At 37.8% G+C, this 20,470-nt stretch overlaps 1 protein-coding gene across 4 annotated transcripts in view; it reads right to left on the bottom strand.

Moving 5' to 3' along the window:
* LOC145678690 (short transient receptor potential channel 1-like) overlaps positions 1-20,470 on the bottom strand; it is a 124,753-nt gene that overhangs the window by 96,289 nt on the left and 7,994 nt on the right. For all 4 annotated transcript variants that reach the window (XM_081749092.1, XM_081749093.1, XM_081749091.1 and 1 more), the window contains exons 2-3: positions 18,446-18,598; positions 7,873-8,207 (exon numbers count right to left, since the gene is read on the bottom strand). In XM_081749092.1, the coding sequence (XP_081605218.1) occupies positions 7,873-8,207; positions 18,446-18,598 (488 nt within the window). The remainder of the gene's footprint in view (positions 1-7,872; positions 8,208-18,445; positions 18,599-20,470) is intronic.

Here is a 20,470-nt window from a genome sequence, read left to right as displayed (position 1 = left end):
TTCAGTAACCTACCTCTTGAGGGTAGGTCAGCTGCGTTCAAATTTCCCGGTACATGTCTCCAACACTTTACATCGGAGAGAGCTCGAATTTCCTTCACTCTATTCATTACAAACACTCCCCAAGGTTCATCATTTTTTATCCAATAAAGCGCCACCAAAGAATCTGTCCAATAGAACACAGGAATGTCTAAATTTAAACTCTCAATCACAGACACAGCAAGTCTAACTCCGATACAACAGGCCATTAATTCTAAACGTGTAATAGTTGACTTTTTCAATAGCGCAACACGTGCTTTGCTGAATAACAACTGGACATTAACTTCTCCATTGCATTCACTTCTCAAAAACACGTCAGAAGCATACGCATTTTTACTAGAATCACAAAAAACATGTAACGTCCAAGAGTTCCTTGTACCATTTTGTGCAAACTGTCTAGGAATCTTTATTTCGTCCAACATTGCCAGTTCTTTATACCACTTGTCGAATTTCCTGGAAATTTCTGAAGAAACTGGTGTGTCCCAAGAGTTGTTATTTTCCCAGCTTTCTTGAAGTAACAATTTTGAAATCAACGTCACAGGTGACAGAAATCCTAGAGGGTCAAATAACTTATGAGCAGTAGATAAAATAACTCGTTTGGACACCGGTCCTTCTACTCTGCCTAAATTCTTTGTATCACACAATAAAGTGTCTGTACATGTGTCCCATAACATACCTAGAACTGGAGTGTAAACATCATTACTGCCTATAGAAGAACCACTATGTACCCATCCTCGTAAATCGAATTTACCTTCACTGAGCAGCGTCTTTGATTTTTCGATTAAAGCAAACATTTCGTCTTCATTGTCAACAGACGTGACACAATTATCAACATAAAGGGATCGTTTCAATTTACTAGCTATTTCTTCATATTCACGGGGAGCATTTTCTAAATGGTAATTAAGCGCGGCCCCCAACAGAAAGGGACTGCAATTCACACCAAAAACAACTCGCATATGTCTAAAAGTTTTAAGCTTCCTTTCGTCAAAATTCTCCCACCAAAGAAATCTTAAATAATCACGATCGTTTTTATTTACCGAAATTTGCAGGAAAGCTTTTCTAATGTCCGATATAATCCCTATCTTTTTCTCTCTAAACCTATGTATAAGTGCCGGAATTTCTTCAATTAAGTTTGGACCCTTCTCTAAACAGTCATTCAATGAATATGCACCCTTTGTTTTCGAAGACGCATAAAAAACTGGCCTGATTGGGGTAGTGGAATTCTCCTTTATCACTGCCCTATTGGTAAATAGTAGCTTCGATTGTCCAGCTCCTCCTCCGGTACTTCTTCTATGATTCCTTCTTCCAACCAGTTTCGAAAGACGTTATCATAGTCTTCGTATCTTCCTTCTTGCCACAGCTTCTCGGTCATCTTCACACATCTCTTTTCAGCTAGTTCCTTGTTGTCATGTAGTTCCATAGGTTCTTGCTTCCACGGCAATTTAACTTCGTAACGACCATCTGAATTCACGCAAAAAAAGTTTCTTCAAAATGTCTTAAAATTACTTCATGGTTTTCGTTCTTAGTCTTAACTTCTATTGGGTCAGTGATGCCTAACGTATCTAATTTCCACAAATCCGCAATACGGTCACTGATTGACAATAAAGTGATCACAACATTGGCAGACATACCATAACATCTTTCGGACGGTAACTTACCCATTATCGTCCATCCAAACATTGTTCTAACAGCAAATAGTCCTGACTGTAACTTTAACATATCTACTGTTAAAAATTCAATAGCCATATCCGCACCGATTAACAGTTCTATTTCTCCCGTACTATCTAAATCGCACAGCCAAATTTTTCTCTTCTTCATTTCTTTTAACCACGGTCCACGTTTAAGAGAAGGTATCTCACCGCAAATCACTGGTTTTTCTAAAACTTCCATCCTACACGAATGATTGTCATTAACATCAGCTACAAGTATACTATATTTGTTAAGGGACTCCTTTTGTGTTTTGACACCACCAAACAAACTATGTTCTAAAGTTTCAGTACATATTGGTTGACAACCCCGTACTTCCACTACTCGCTTAGAGACATATGATCTCTGTGAACCACTGTCATAAAGTGCACGCACTACACATTCTTTCCCGTTTGTTTTCAATTTTAACTTGAGTGTTTGTAGGAGAAACTCATCCCTACCATTTTGATTCGTTAGCGTTACGTTATGCTGTTCTGAATTTTGTTTTGTTTTGTTTTCTAATTTTTCCGAGCACAAAACCGAAAAATGTTTTCCCTTACACAAAAAACAAACAACATTAAACGTACAGTTCTTGGCAGTGTGTTTTTGAGGTTTCAAACACCGAAAACAACACTTTTGCTGCATTAAAAGTTTCTTTTTCTCTTCTAGGTTCATACTCTTGGCCTTTTCACACTTTTGTGGTAAATGATACGCTTCACAAAAAACACACTGTTTGTCCTCTTTTACCTGATTTTGTCCAGAAAACAGATTATTAACAGTAGGCACCCTTTTTTCTTCTTTATTCTTTTTAAAATTCACCATGGAAGTTTGTTTCACTTTAAACCCTGCTTGAGGTAACGCAATGCGTTCTTCTCCCTCCACTTCATTTCTCAGAAACGGTAACAACTGTTTTAGTTTCTCACTATACGTATTTGCATTACTGTCACTTACACTGGCAGTCGCTGTATGCCTTAACCAAACCCTCAAAATTTCATCAGGCAAACAAGATTCTACCAACGGGAATAACATAGCTGCATATTTTTCACTAGTCATACCTATTGATTCTAGCGCACGTAAATATGACTCAAGTTTATCATATAAGGAATACAATTTTAACTTATTTTTGTCGTTCGAAACATTCTGTATAACAAGTCCTAACAGTTCACGTATGTAATACTCTATCAACAATTCTTCTCGACCAAAACGATTGCATAAACTTTCTATAGCTTTATCGTAATTATCGGCTGTGGGTGGATAACTGTTCACTACGTCCCATGCTCTGTTACCGGTACTAATTGCTTGTAGCAGGTATTGGAACTTGTCCTCTTTCTCGATTTCATCATCGTTATGAATTCACTTGAACTGGCTCCAGAAACTTATCCACTCACTTATTTCCCCACTGAAAGTTTTCAACTCAATTTTCGGTAATTTAAGTTTCTTTTTACCTGTATGACCACCTGAACTGCTAGAAGCAGGTACTTTTTTCAAAATGTTCTCATGTTTTACACGCGCTTCGTCGAACATTTCCCGGTAACTTTCCACGTTGTTGTACTCTTCATTGTAACGTGCTTCACTTTTTTTGCTTGTATCACTAAGCAACAGTTCAAGAATATTTTCATCATAGGTTGACAATTCGGTTATAAGTCTCTCCAACTTCGTAAAATATAACTTGACATTTTCCACATTTACATTGTCTTTTTCACATTCAGCCACTAAGCTATTATAAGCCTTTGAAAACGATATCTGCACCGGTTTCCCAGCCTTTACTAATTTATCCATGATTCGTCCTTTTCCCGCCTCACGCTGGTGTGCCAAAATGTTACAGTCTATAAAAGCAATTTGTGTTTAAGAATCAAAACACAACTTCCTATCTTTTGTCTATTTTCCATTAAACATCACACATTACTATATCATTCTACAAACAAGACCAAAACCATACAAATTGACTGAATGTCCTCAAAAATTACAAATGTTACCGGTACACATTACTTCAACCTTTTCTATAGCTTCTGCCGCAACTACGTTCCATTACAGTCAAATGTTTTTAGACTTTTCACACTGTTGCCAGATACAAACTCCACACCCTCTTTTCTCCTCTATAAGGGAATCAAAAGCATCAGGCGTATGAATGGTGTCATAAATTATCGTAACCCAAAACAAACTCGAGCATATCGAGTTGCTTAGGAATCATATGGATTACTTTCGTACCACCTACACCAACAAAGAGGCTAGTTGTGTAGGAACTAACTTAAGAGAATTCATCAGTGTCTCGTTGCTTTCTTTCGTGGTAGTTCGTTTATTCTCCAAAATTGTAGTCGACAATGTCTTTAAGCAAACCGAGTACAGCAAAAGTTTTATTTTCTGTCTTCCTTTTTTTCTTTTTCTTATAAGTGCTACGAAGTCAAGCTCGAAGAATTAGTTTTTGTGTTTACAGTTTTTGGAACCCGTAAAAATAAATTTACAAGACTCAGATTCAGACAAAGACGAAATATTAACTGACATAGATGATACTGAAAGTAGTGTTGAAGACAAGTGTTTAGCATTTCCACTGGAAAAGTTAACATGTAAGTAATTTAGTTGCTATATATACTTCTAGGATGCACACTATGCACAGTCAAAATTCTTGAGTTTGCTGGAATAGTACATTTACATTGTGAATAATGTTGCCAATGTATGTGTCATAATCTCAACTGGAGGAAGAGCGAGAAGGGAGAGGGGAGTCCGAAATCCGGCAACACCGCGCGGAATATCGTGCTTCATTGGCCACTGCCCGTGATGCTTTACGTCTGAAACACACAGTAGGAATACATACTACTTTGTATCAGCATTCTTGTTCTTTTTCTCCTGCTGATTTTTAAATTATTAGCTACTTGCAATTATAATCAGTGAAGCCATATCTGGCATCTTCGTGCTAGATCTAGCATAATTTACATGCATTTAGCATCTAGCATCTTGACTTTAGCATCTTGGCCAAATCTAGCATAATTTCATTCTTTCCTCTGGAGAACAGAAAAAGAACGAAAATATAGATGGTTCAAGGACCGTCGGGAATTATTCTTTTTAGTTGAAGCGATGGTTGGAGCAATGAAAACCAGTCAGTATTTCCACAGTTGTAATTTATTGTTGAATTCAGAGAAATGTTCAAAAATAACAAAATGTGACCCTGCAAAACATATTTACTTACCTATAGTTTTATTACTGTCAACTGAAACCTGAATGTGTGGTTATCTGGAATGTTTCTGTCCCTTTCAGTTTACAGCTTGAGAGGGGAGGGATATGAGCGACAGGGGACAGCTAGTAATACACTAAAATAATGCTTCAGGGCTGTGTCCGAAGCGGCATGTTGTGCATATATTTCTTAAAATGTTATCCATTCATAAAATATAAATTCGACCTTCCTTCTCTATAATGTGTCATTTTCCAATTTATTTCATTATCATTCCTGACAGCGTCATATTAGCTTTGTACTCGAATACAGTTAAAGCACTTCGTTAAAATAATGAAGATAAGTACGTGGCGGGTCTTTAAAATTAATTAGGAAAGATAATTTGAAAATCTGGCATAATTTACAAAAATCTAGCATAATTCAGACCCGTGTTTGGCATCATCGCGAGTCTCGAGTGTGGCAACCCTGATTATAATCCGTTTTCTTTACCTTAGACACAACACAAGAAAATGCTAAATTAGTTAATTTGTATTTTCAGCACGTGATCGTTCGAGCTCTTGATAAGTGTTTTCAGGTATCAAAACACAATTAATTTTGGTACACAATCTTTTAAATGCTAAAAGCTTTATGATTTTTGCAATGTTCAGATTATTTCTTGATTATAAAGTATAATAGTGGGAGTAAGTGTTGTAATGATTGCGTCCAGACACAGCCCATTTATTTTATCCAGATTCATTGATTTTATAGTAACTATATACACACTTTTTCTACACTAATTGTTTCATATTTTAGACCTGTTTGTTACAATCGTGAATAGTTCCTTGCATTTGTCTCTGGTTAGCAATTGAATTACGAAGTAGCGCGCAACAACAAGGTAAACGGGTTGAAAAAATAGAGATTAATAGTACTATAATTCTCATCTGACTTTATTGCAGTGAATACCACTTATATTGCTTAAATAAATGTATCTCTCATGTCTACGATCTTGTCCCACACCTGTGGACAGTGTTCCTTTCAGAAATAAATGTTCCGGTGGGGCACACTTAGTATTCGGAGGGGCACATATTTTCACACAGTACTATTCTATTTATTATTATATTGTAGACATTATTTTAGTCTCCTTCGGGGGCACTCCCTGAGCTCCGGGGAGCAGGCACCCAAAAAACATATCTGGAAGAAACAATGTCTTTGGAAAGTGTCATACCCGTCACTAGGTCCATCTGTAGTCATTTTTGCTAAGGACTGTCCTATGGCATCAATGATGCTTCTCTTCTGTCATATTGCTTCCCACAAAGTGTTCTTCCATTTTGAAGAAAAGCTTGTAATTGCGTGGACTCATATCCCGGAGAATACAGCAGATAATCGAGTTGTCCTCTGTCATTAGTTACAAAGCGTTTGCTGTTTAGCACCTGGCATGGCCATTCAAGACTATGCGCGTCCTTGTCAGTCAGTTCTGTCCCTTTCTTCTGAGTGTGGGAAAAAGGTAATATCGCAAGAAATTGAAATAGTAGGCTGCATCGTTTGTTTGCTTGTAAAGTACTGTGTCGATGCGGGTCGTCAGTTCAATTACCTCAAGTGTTAACCTATAATTCACTCATGAATTATTATGAATTACTGAAACAAAGTGATGTAGGTGGGGATGAGAACTAACATCTCAAACGCAGCTGTTATAATGAGAGGTTAGGCTTTAATATATAAATGAAACTCAACCAAATTGATAAAATAGCGACTACATTAGGTAGAAAGTAAAATAGGGAGAGAGGAAAGGATTTAACTGTTAGAATTGGAAATGAGTACTTGCCTTATTCTTGATTTTTGTTGATATTGTAGTTATTCCAATTGACGAGTTGATTCTCCGAAGTACTGTTCCACTTCGAAACTAGCAATTGATAAAACCAAACTTATGTTGATGACTGGATTTCGTATCCCATCAAATCTGCCAAAGACGATAAATGGATTGTTGTCATGGCTTGATAATAATATCTTAATGATGGAATGGACTTCCCTCATGAGCTGCTTCTACTGCGATGAACTTTCATCTCCTAAAAGTCCGGGACGGCCTGGATACGGCTTCTGCCTCTAATAATCTGCTAGTTCCTGCTTCTGTTGCACAAGCCACGTCCAATTCACAACTACCTTCTTGAGAAGTGTCTCCAATAGCTTTGTTAGGAAAGGACAATGACGTTTAGATCATTCAACCAGAAGGCTCATGCAATCTAAAGGAATGTTGCGTGATAGAAAAGGAAAACTAATCTTTCATTTATTGTCTAGTTTTATAATGATGGGATGAATGTAATAATTTGATAAGTACTTGCCTGACAATGTACAAATGTTCTGGAAGTTGATTTAATGAATTAAATGAGATTTAGAAAAGATTTAAAATGATTTTATTTTAACAGTGATTTAAATAATGCAATGAATTTGTAATTGTAATATGTTTTAGTTATTTCACAATATAGCAGGGTGCTGCAGAGTACAGAATGGTGTGCAGAATTATCAAATGAACCTCATATGCCACAATGAACATCTCCTTCAGACCACCACCTTGTGCAGAATGCACTGTCAATGTGCGGGAAGATGCAGGATGCTTCCACTCATTAGATTGCCATTTCAAGCATGGCTCAGATAAGCGATTTCAGGTTTTGTTCATTCCTACGATACGTCGAAGAAAGTTGTCACTTTCCTTCTCGTAGCATTACAGTCTTCTGCAATTTCATAGCGTTGCAATTTCTGCCCAGGGATGATTTGACCGTGCTGCAATTTTGCGAGACCCAACAATGTTATGAAGGATAAAAAGCACGATACTGTAGTATACATCTACTTCCGCAGCTAACTCATGTATAGTCCATTTTTTCTAATCTCGTTATGCCAAAGAAACTTAAACATTATAGAAATTCTAAAACATTGCACATTGGAATTCTAAAACATTACTGCACTCTACTGTATAGTATTCTTAGATAAAAGTTAACTATCTCAATACTCACATACAATCTTTGCAAAGACAATCAGGTTTATGTGGTTTGGGAATGGAATGCCCTCGGTTTAGTAACATCCTTATAATATTATAGTGACCATTGCTTGCTGCTAATATTAGTGGTGTCGTGCTTTCGTCAAACTCTAGCGCTCTTGTATACCCAAGTTTCTCTAATCCAGGAGAAATTTCTTCCAATTTATCTAAGATTATCTCAAGTGTTCTCTGATCGCCTTCTTTGGCTGCATGTAGTGCACAGTCTGTGACGTCAAAATTAGGAAGGCTCAGCAAATAATCTATCATATCTTCACTTCCTTCTCTTATAGCGAGATGAAGAGCTGTTACACCCTGCAACAAGTAAAATTTAATTCAGACCAAAGTTTATATATTTATAGGCAACATTGCTGAAGTTACATCGTAAGATATTATTATAGAACTAAAGATGCTATTTCGCTTAAACTACCCACCCTAATGCTTGGAAGTCCCCACTCCGACAGAGTGTAAAAGACGGCTATTGACCTATCCTTATGTAATTTTGCACAGCTGTTTTGGGTATGATTTCTAGGATGCCAAAGTTGAATACTTCTTGAGGTTTAATTAATTTTCTTCTCTCTATACTTCAAATTATGTACTTTTTCCTATCTTTATGTTGAATGGACTTTAGGTTTGATTGCAGTTTGTATAATTGCACGGCTGAAGTACATGTCTGAAAGTTTTTTTATACATACCTTTGTGATGTTTTTGATATGTCAGATGATTACCATAATAATGGAACGGTCCCAGAAACACAAATGGCCCATTAAAATGCACATGGTCACCTAAAATGACACAGAATCACTGTTTGTAATGCATTGTGCGGCTGTAATCATAGAACCCACAGAATATGAGGGCCCGTCAACAAAGACTGAGAGTTTCCTTTTGTAGCACACAGTGAAGAAGAAACATTTTGAAACAGCGTTACATGATGAAAACGGATCATCCCTGATTGTTAGACAAAAATAACAATTCACTTGTGCCTGCCTCCATGCACAGGGTACAAGAAAAACATGCCAGTTCACCTGTCGTCTACATAAGAAATGAAGTTTGCAGAAATGTGGCATGGAAGCATACAGATTGTTGCAGGAGGCAGGCACATAGCCAAGGAAAGGCGGGGTCCGGGGGATCCGGATTTCCCCCCTTCGAGACCAGAAATGAAAAAAATAGGAAAGAATGAAACAAAATGAGATGAGAAAAAGAAGGATCAGCGTTAAAAATAAACTACAGGAAGCTTTTGGTTACTCTTTCTTATGAGGAAATTTGTAATACTTGCAATACATGGTTGCGATGTGAGCGGTATATCCTGGAAGAGTCAGGGAATTTGAAATTTCTAGAAAAGTTGCAGAATTCTCAGAATTTCTGCTACTAGTCAGGGAGATTTCAAGCTTCCGAAAGCATAGTACCGTTGTGTAACAGCTTGGTCATTTTTTATCATAATTTTTCATCATCGCATCCTTGCAATATCAAACATGTTATTTCAAAAACAATTTTCTACTGCTCCTTTAACCTGTCATTTGAAACAGACTGTACCGTAGTTGACGGAATAATAAAAACAAAAATATATATGGAAAGAAAGTTCTGTTAACATTTGATTCAACAGAAAAAGGAACGCAGATATTGCAAAATATTTTACAAGACATTATTCAGAATTTTATGTCACCCCCTCCCCCCTATTACGAAATCCTGGCTAAACGAACCAATATATGTTCCAGTAAAATTGTTTAGAATCATCGAGCTCCTGGTGTGATGACCATAGTGTTTCATGTCACGGATCCCCACCTGCACAAAATCCTGGCTACATGCCTGTAGGAGGCATATGGTGAGGTATTCTGTCGTAATCCACAGCATTTTGATTGCTCAAGGGACTTAAGGCGGGCCCATTTCAAGAACAAAGCAAGGCGGTCCTGGTTCTCCAGAAACAGCAGTAAACTTAGCTACCCTTATTGCTCATGAATGCCAACAAGTAACAATTAACAGACTAGCAGACAAGTTACAAATTTCTCATGGAAGTGCATTTTCACTTCTGCATGATCACTTGAACATGAGACGCGTTTCTGTGAGATTGATCCCAAGATTATTGACTCCTGAACATAATATGTTGCGAGCGGAAGTGTGTAGGGAACTTCAACTCTGGTAGTGGAGCATGGGGATGGATACCTGAATTCCATCTTTACAAATGATGAGACTTGACCTCACCATTAGATCGGAAAGCAAACAGGCCAGCTCAGTATGGAAATCACCTGATTCTCCGACGGCAAAAAGGCGGAGGTTGATCGGTTGGGAGGAAAAGTGGTGGTCATTTCAATCTTCGACTACTGTGGAATGGTGCACCAATATGAAGTTCAGCCACATACGATGGTTACTCACGAATATTATAAGTCTGTTTTCTTCGTTCTTGCTAAACACATACAACGAAACGGCCGGAAATGCATCCTTCTGTTTGGAGCCTTTATCATGACAATGCACGCTCTCACGGATACAACGTTGTTACTCAACATTTGGTCCACAGAAACATTGAAAGGTCCCCCATTCTCTATATTTCCCGTGTATTCTTCATCCTCTTAATTCCGTGTGATTTTTTTCTTTTCTCGTGTTTGAAAAAGGAGCAAACGCGTGAGCATTTTGGTTCTTCGGAGACTATCGTGAAGAAAACTGAGGCTGTTTTAAAGTAAATGTCTACGAATGATTTTCAGCACGTGTTCCAAGACTGCCAGACGCGTTTGACAAACTGCATTCAAGTCAACGTAGATTAGTTTGAAAAAGATCACACCAATCTGGGGCCAGCCTAGTTTATTCCATGCGTAAGAGAAAAATTTCAGTCTTTTTTTGACTAGCTCTTGTACAAGGAAATTGCAGTCGACAGAGTCAGCGCCAGGTTTGATGGTAGAGAGAAGATCGTTCAGAGCGTTAACTTCTTCGGGCGTTTGCCCGAAAATATGGTGGGATGGCTTTTGTCGTACCACTATACGCGGTTTTGATCATCGGCAATCCACTTTAATATTTTCATCACTATTTTCCTTGTGTTAAAGTATCGATGTCGGTCATCAGCAGTTTGTAAGTTGCAAATCAACCGCAGATGTTTAGGATATGCTATTTGAGACGAACTGTGATTGTCGCAATAATCAGTTCTAGGTGTTGATTGAGTTAAAGTCACTTTTGATGCATTAGCTCTACGGTCTGGTGACAATCCTATTCAGTGCCCTGCCATTTCTGTCACTGAAGCTTCTCTCCCGTCCACTATTACTCCTTGTAGATGTTGTTTGGTCATGAATCATGTAGGTCCCCACCACCTTAGGTAGTATTCGTCCTCACATACATAAGACAGTAGTCATCTTAGGTACACTTACGCCAATTGATTGCATGACCACAATTTGGACTACTTCGAAGATAGAAAGGTCTCGCATTTTGCACAACTATCTCAGCTCCATGGAACACACTTCTCCCCACAACCCAGCGTGACGTACTAAAAAAAATCACGTAACACACAACTAACAACGGCCACTCGCTGCACACACATTCTTAAGTGTCACTACCTGTGCTGCAAACGGTAGTTGATTTCATTAGTTTGGCAATATCTGTAGTTTTGCTGTATGTGATACATATATCACGTTTTTTATAGTTTAACAATATGAAGCTTTATTTTGAGTATTTTACTGAAAGCTGTATCTACGGTTCTGTGAAATTTGTAGTTTCTCTGTGTAGCTTTAAGATTGAAGAGAGCAAGTTATAATGTATTTAGTTGTTGTTCAGATAATCTGATTCTTGAAGTCGCTGGATGACATCCATTCCTATATTTTCAACTCTTTCTTTTAGTCTTTTTGAGTTCGTTGATTTCTTTGTCGTGAATAAGATAGTCTAGTCCCTCGTTCTTTGTTTAATTGGAGTTTTTGTGTTTTTCCTTGAGAGCCGTATTCACTAGCGATTGTTTATGAACCTTTGTAGAGCCGCCTCCAATAAGTTAAATTCGTTCGATATCTTCCTTTATTTACTAATAGCTTTAAAATCAATGAAAGTTGTTTATGTGACAACTACAAAGGGCAGTTGATCCCACCAGTTCGGTGATCATTGGCCTTGCATGTTGCGCGAAAGTTCTTGTCGGGTGCAGGGGATACGATATTTCTTCTCATTTGCAGGAAACGGGGTCTCTTCTACATTAGTGACATGTCCGTTGAATTGGCAGCAATTTCAACATTCTGTTGAAAACTACTTGTTGAGTTTAAAGATCTTTCCATTTATCTTCAATCTGCACATTTTGAGAAATTTTATTTATCATAGAGTTGAAGGTAACGTTGAAGGTATTCTTCTTTGTGTTCTTGTTTTGTTTATATGTGTAATGAAGTGTTCTTCGTTGTGCATGCTAATGTTCTAGATATATTAGTTGTTTTTTAAGAGCATAATTGGCGGGTGGGTGTGTAAAGTACGATAATCAAAAGTTAGTGTTTTAGAAAAGTCTCATTTGAAAGTTAAAATATAAATCCACAAATCCGGTTTTCAGTTTCAGACATAAATCCAAAAAAATAGTCTTATTAACATGAAGAGCTACAACAGCTAATCATTTTCCCAAATCCAGATTTTGAGTTTATGCCTGAACTTTCATATGCGAATTCTCTAAAACGTTAATTTTTGACTTAACGTACTTTACACACCCACCCGCCAATTCTTCCTTGTAGTTGGGATTCGTGGAAAGTAGTGCAGTTTCTTCTCATTTAGATAAGCAAATATTTTCTAAAAATAATTGTTTCTTATATTGTTAGTTTCTTCTGTTTTATTTATATTCTTTCCTTTGTATCTCTTTTTCTATCCATGTCTTGCTGCGCTGTACGACATACTAGAAACGACGTGAGCTGACCTCAATGATTGGAAGCCACCTTTGCTTTGTGTTTTCAGATGAATAGGGTAATATATCATTGAAACTGCCGGCGACTCAACGAGATTTCTCTATTTAAATACACTCAAACTAATAGATACTTCCAAACGTCGCAGTGGAAAGTTTTAGTAAATAACCATTTAACATGTTCTTTGAGGTCACAAACCCATGCTGTAAACGTCAACACCTAGTGGCCCACTTTCTGATAAATGTCGATAGTCGATGTAGCAACGCGTCGAAGGATTGTTGCTAGTATGCCACTGGTGGTAGAATTCGTTCGGTCGAAACACTATCTAGAGTCAGGGTGTTCAAGTTACCACCGCGTAGCAGCGAGACTTCATTTTGGTCCGCGCTCCTTTGATTCGTCGCGGTGAATCGCGAAGGGACCAACACGTATTATCGCCAGTCATGTGCGGTTATTATTATATATTATTTTTCCCTGATGAATTGTTTCTAAAGTGAGCTCCGAGGGTCAAGAGTAACCCCTGCCTTTACATCATGAAGTGAAAAATCTTAAGATGAGTACGTATAATTGTATGAATTTAGATGGCAACTGTCGCCGGTCATTAGAACTATGAAATAAAGTAAACAGATGCGCGTCATTTTGCTATAAAACTGCATGGCTACCGCATTTTATCTAATCCTAAACGAGTATCGAATATACACGGTTAAAGAAGCACTCTGATTGGCCAAATTAAAAGAACCTCATCGATTTATCCCTCTACAAGCGAAGTTTTCTTCATCGCCTCCGTGGCGAAGTAGTAGAACAAGCATCTAGTAACCATAAGGTTGATGGTTCGCGTCCACCCTAGGCTCCTTTTTTATTGTTCTTTATATTTATCTTAATGTAAACAAATCACTCATATAGGCGATTTACATATTTTGGGGAAGTAATTTTGTGGTTCTTGGCGTTTCGTCGTGTCTCTGTCGCTGGTGGTATAATTTTCAAACCGGAAATGGAGCCACCGCGGATTGTCGCTGCGGGGCTGCCAAATTTTGGCGAGGTGCCGTTAGTTGCCCACCGGTGGTCCACTGACGCTTATGGCATGGGGAAGAGACAACACAATATCCATTAATTCTATGGATTAGAATTCTCTTACATTCTATTGATCAAGAAAAGTCCTCCGGTGAATTCCTCTATCTTCTGTTAATTTATTTCTGTCGTAGCTGTTCCCATGATTTACGCTCTTCAAGATTCTTTTTTATATAATCTTTCAACGTTCTCAGCCTTTCAAAGATATTTCTAAAGGAGACTTTTCAACAAACACTCTATGCTGACGTGCGAGCTACATGTCCAATCTATCTTCGATACCTTTGGTCTAATAATTTACCCTTATACGATGAGGAGTATGTATTGTGAACATTCCCGTCTTGCAATCAGTGACTCAAAGGAAAAATCTCCCTTGAAATTCAAATTTGAACTCCAAAGATTATTTGACATTTTCTATTATAATCTAAAAGCCTAACTTTTTATGCATCTTTTTTGAAAGGAAATACATACTTTTATACCTTCTGTGTGTCTGGTTGGTACAAAATAGTGCATTTTAAAGTCTGGTATATATTGACCAAAGTCTAGCTAACCAAGCCGAGGCAGAGGAAGGTAGGAGAGAATGCTGAGAAAAAGAGGCCTGAATGCATTGACTATCTCAGTCAGAACATTGGACAGGCTTTTATCTTGCACTATTCGAGTAAACATAGATCTTGTTGCATTGCTCACAGTAGTGAACTTTTTATCGGGTGTCTTTTCCCCTTGTCAATATACGGCCGACCTCAATCACCAACAGCCATTTTCATTTATTATTTAGAATGCAAGTTATGATGGCCATAATCTCTTTTACCCTCCATGCCCGTTCTCCCCTATGGTCTAGTAACTAGCACGCACGCCTTTGTGCACGTGGACCGAGGTTCGAGTCCAGTAGGCGAACGCATTACAGTGGTTCGAATTCCACCTTAAGCTGTAAGCTACTTCATATAACCTCTGTGCTGAAAAGGGACGCTAAATTTCAGCAACTATTTAATATGTCCGTTCTTTTATAGAGAAACAAACTGGTACTCACTAACACTATTCACCGTGTGCGTGGGTTTTCTCGGGGTTCTCCCGTTTCCTCCCACTTTCTTCATTCCACCATTTCATTCATTACTCATTATCACCGTCTCCTTTAGCCTAACCGGCATAACCGTGGGACGTAAAACTCAAAATTTCATTTCATTTCACTAACACTATTAAGCATCCTGATTTAAGTAGAATAGTCCAGCTACATGCAACTGAATTCTCTCTGCTTACATTACAGTTTACGGATTTGCTTCCTCAGTGAGAGAAGAAAGAGCTAATAGATAATGTGTCGCTTTTAAAAGATAATAACGATTGGCAAACAAGAAGATCGATAACATAGTCGGTTGTTCTACAGACATAACGCATCTGGATCCATGATTCCGCGTACACTGTATTGCCTACCTTTCTTCGCCTCCCTCTCATTTACTCATTGTGTGTCTCTTTGCCTTCCTCAGATTCTAATAACGCGCTTCAACGTCTTATATCGACCAGTCTCAAATGACTGAAATAATCACTTCCTTGACTACAAATTTAACATCAATTCAATTCAATTTCAATAATTTATTATGTCAAACAATTTTGACTGTAGTTGTTTCTGCAAAGTAAAAAAAATGCAGTTACATACATATCAGTAAAGTATTCAGTGATATTTCATCGCTTTTTCCCACAAAACTTGATCCGATTTATGTTACAGGCGGCTCAGACAGAAAACAAAATCCATAATTGATAATTGCATCATATTGAAGTTCTATAAATGAACGATTTTTTTTCTCGTCCTTCACTTGGTTTCTCTTATATATATATATATATATATATATATATATATATATATATATATATATATATATATATATATATAAGGGATGGGGAAACCCGGTTTTTATAAAAACCGGAAACCGGGTTTGGAGAAAGCCGATAACCGGTTTCGGTTTTCGTGCCCACCACTAATATATATAGTGGTTGGACAAAAAATCTAAAACTTTTGCAGAAATGTAAAAATCATACCTAGTGTGGTGTGCGGTCTTCTTTTGCGTCCAAAACAGCTTGGATCCGACGTGGAATGGACATATACAGTTCCTGAATCGTGGTGTGTGGAACTTTGTGCCATTGTACCTCCAAAACATGCTCCAGTTCCTTAAGAGATGCTGGTGGAGGGTAATGAGACCGAGCACGCCTTTCTAGCTCAGACCACAATGGCTCAACGATGTTCAGATTTGGTGATTGTGGTGATGGTGTGATAGCTCCTCGTCATGCTCCTCAAACCATGATTTCACAGTTTTTGTGGCGTGACAGGATGCCAAATCATCTTGGTAGATACCATCACCATCAGGGCTCAATATTTGGGCTATGGGTAGAACCTGGTCCCCCAAAATGGCCGCATACGCCTTAGCATTCAACATTCCATGTAGGACTATGATGGGACCTGCAGAAAACCACGATATCACTGCCCATACTGTAACAGAACCACCCTATGCTTTACAGTTGGGAGCAGACAGTCTTATCATAGGCCTGCGACGGTGTTCTCCATACGTAAACACGACCGGTTGTTGGAAACAAGGTGAAGGTCTATTCATCGGACCACATTACGTGTTTCCACTGCTCATGAGTCCACGCCTTATGGTCCTTGCACCACTGGATACACCCCTTCGCATTTACTGCTGTGACCAGAGATTTGGCAATAGCGGCTCTGCAATGAGTTTTCATTTTATGAAGTTCCCGTCGCACTATTTTCGATGAAACCGGGTTCTGTAGACCGGAATTGAGTTCAGACGTAATTTTCATTGCAGTGATTTTCTTTTTAGCTGCTACAATCCGTTTCAATGCCCTCCGGTCCCTATCTGACAGGATTGTCTTTCGACCACTGTTGTGCTTCGCAAACGTCGTTTGTCCATGAACTGTGTATGCCCTCGTGACATTGGACATATTGCCTTGCGATACTCCCACAATGTTCGCCACTGTTGCCACTGAAGCTCCAACCAGACGGGCACCAACGATCATGCCTTTTTGGAAGTCTGTGAAGTCGCCGATTTTACCGCACCACTTTCACACCACGACACTCATAGGTAAACTGGTTATTGTTGACGGAAGAGGAAGGTCCACATGACACATTGAAAACAAGAAACGATCGGTAACTGCAACACTTGTTGTACAGTGGAGAGCCAAACTTACATGTCCTGTATGAAGTGTTTTTAGATGTTTTTGTCTATCCTCTGTGTATATATATATAGCTAGGTGTATATATATATATATATATATATATATATATATATATATATATATATATATATATATATATATATATATATATATATATATATATATGTCAACCACAAGCGTCTTATATATCGTTGAAACTCTCCGATCATCGTAGAAACTTGCTATGTAAGTATATATTTTTGAACTTAGTACGTATATAAAAATAGTGTACTATTATGTACCATTAAATTTCACTTGGAAAATATAATTAAATGAAGTCGTGTTGTCATACAAAAATAAAAATAATAGAAAAAGAAAATCTTAAAATATTGAGATAATATTTGAATTGTTGCCTCCATACATACACACTTTTGTAATTTCTCATATTTTGTCTTACAGACAAAAGGATTCATAATAAGTCTAAATATTGTGTAGCATGTAAACATTTGTAGAACAAAAAAAAAAGCAACTTTATGAAGTAATACAAGAAAATTACATAGTTGTGACTACTGCTGGTCATACTGCTACTACTATTAATAATATTAATAAAGTTATTTGTTTTTCACAATTCCAAAATTTTGAGGGCTACATCCCTACCCCTCCCAAATTTTGGATGAGTGTTAATATACCCAGGTGCTATTATAGAGAATAGACCGCTATATTCACCTATATGATCATATAACGTGATAAAATTATCAAAGAGGATAAAATAGGTCAGAAACTTTCAAGATATGAATTTTTGACAATATTTTACCCGTAAAAGGGAATGAGATATGCAAACTAAATTCACACAGATACCTACCCCTGTTCAATATGTTCTATACTACCAAACCAAACTTTTAGTTTCGACAACTTCCAAAATTAAGAAACTGGCTCTATGCACAGATTGCACACCTCCCGAAATTTAAGGGTGGGCCAACTTACCCTTTGTCAAAATTCAGGGGAGTTCTCCTAGGTACCTCTGCCCCATAGCCTCTGAGACAGGGACCCAGAAGCAGAAAAGTTTTCTCAATAGACGCCATAGTACTGATAGAGATACAAGCAACTTAGTTCATTTGGAAGGATGTTGGGTGGCTGGAAGGATAGGAGAGAGAAATAAGGAAGAGTAAACTATTAAAAAAATCATACGAATTAGTAGAGAGAAATGGAATCATATGATAATCATCTGTCAAAGACAGAAAGCAATAAGAATGAATTAAGATGCCTTGATGAGTGCGGAGATTAGGAAATAAACGTAAGCTAAAATTTGACGCACTCCAGAATCTTAACTAGGTTTCGACCTAGTTCCACCACTCACGATCACAAGGCCTTACAATTTTTACTTATTGCTTCTTTTGTATCCGCTCAAGTAAGGGGAAACAAAATATATATCGGTGTTCCTAAATATTTGTCTTAATCTTAATTTAATGCTGAAGATATCAAATACAAACTTACCTGATAATCCGTGCAATTGTAATTAAATTTTGGGTTATCAGAAAGAAAACTCGCAACTTTAGAAACATCACCTCCAGCTACAAGATAGAAAAATTCCCTTTCCTTTGCCTGGAGCTCTGGAAGATCAACACTCGTTCTTCTAGTGCCTTTGGACTGTAATATATATATGGAAAAGTTCATGAATAAAGCAATGATGAGAAAAACACGATGATCTCGTATTCCATAATTTCTTAAAGAACTATAGCTCTATCCTAGGTTATGTACCTCAAATCCTAATTGCAGTCACCTTCAACGTAGTCGCCTTGCACTTGTATGCAACGATAGTGATTTCCCCACTGCTGAAAGTCCTCTAGCAGTAGTGTTCATAGGGCATGATATGAACAAAATTGTGGCATGTTGACATGTCTAAATCATGGTACCAAGTGTGCACTATTGCTGTCATTAGCTGGTTTCTCTTCAAAACACCTTTCCCGTAGTTTCTTGTTCATAATATGCCACAAGTTTTCGAAAAGGTTTTAATCTGCTGAACTTCAAGGCAACCAGATTCTCAAGACTGTTGGCGACGACTCCGCTTGAAACAGTCCGATCTAGTTAAAGTGCAACTTTTTCTACTAGAATTTCGTTTAAGAGAAAAAAATAGAAATCGCAAGACGGTAGATAGATGGTGGGATGACAGTGGGCATATAGTTTCTTAACCTAAACTTTGGGCTTAAATTGGCCGTTGTTCAAAAGATTAGGAACAAACTTAGCTGCAACTGGTTTTATGTTCAATTCATCTTCTACAATTTATTGGCATCCCCTTACGGAAGATTAGTAAAAAATACTACCCTAGTCCTACCTGTGAAAGTAGAATTACTTCTTAATCGAAACAGAGCAATAAAAAGTGCGATATGAAACTGAGCGGTACGAAGCAGAGCACGGAAAATTACGAAGTATGTGACACCCACGTTAAGCTGTGATCAAAGTCCTAACCGAAAAATCGAAATATATTAACAAACGAGAAATGAATGTCGTCGAGATACAGGTCCGGATCACGGAAGCATCGTCGTTAGCGGCAAAAGTATTCACACAAAGTTTTCTTGACAAAAAACTGAAAGTGTACGGTATTTCATTCGTTCGACCAACGAACAAGAGGATTTAATGTCGGCTGGGACTGCCAGACAGGTTTCGGAGCTAACGAAAAAATTGACAACGTAGCAGGCCATACACAGAAGTACACATACGATGCGAGACGCTCGAGCCATCGGCTCAGTTGAGCCGAGCCGAGCTGAACTTGTAATAAAAAATCTCTTGGAATCTCGCTATCGAGACGAGACGAGATGCGAGCAGTGTGCCCTCTCGTAAGCAACACTAAAAGTATTCCATATTACTGCTTAGCTTACATTTCTTATGGCTTTCGCTTTCCAGTTTAATCAGGCCATGATTTCAAAGCGAGTTAAAACGAGCGAGCCATTTATAAAACTCGACTCGACTCGAAACTCGACGCCAAAAACAGTGAATCGGCTCGGAACTCGACTCGAGAATATTACCTTTGACTCGACTTGAATTCGAGTCGAGTTTTAGCTTGACTCGTGCCCATAACTATGCGTTAGAAAAAATGGTTGCTTATTATTATTCTGCTAAACTAATTGTATAATAATAACAATGTTGTTATGTAAAATTATACAAATACGGAATATAGAGAAACATTACACTACAACTAATAAAATGAGAACACATTAAATGGGGGTGAATCAAAACTTGCCAGTAACTAAAATCGATACATGCTTTTTAAAGCTAGTTGTTCCAAACTCTATAATCAACGGGAGTCTAAGATACGCAAACCGATCTGAAAGAACTCCAATATTACATACCATCAACAAACTATTTTCTAGTAATGAGGTAGCCTGCTCATCAGAACACAGTTTATTCGTATTAACCCGTTACTGTACATCGTTAATTATGACACCCTAGTTGTTGATAAATATTTCCCGCAGAGGCTTCACTTTACTTTAAATCCTGTCCACCATCATCTTCAGCTTTAAA

Source organism: Thermobia domestica, chromosome 2, assembly GCF_964235325.1.
Source record: "Thermobia domestica chromosome 2, izTheDome1.hap1.1, whole genome shotgun sequence".
NCBI lineage: Eukaryota > Metazoa > Arthropoda > Insecta > Zygentoma > Lepismatidae > Thermobia > Thermobia domestica.
This window is presented reverse-complemented; position numbering and strand designations above follow the sequence as displayed.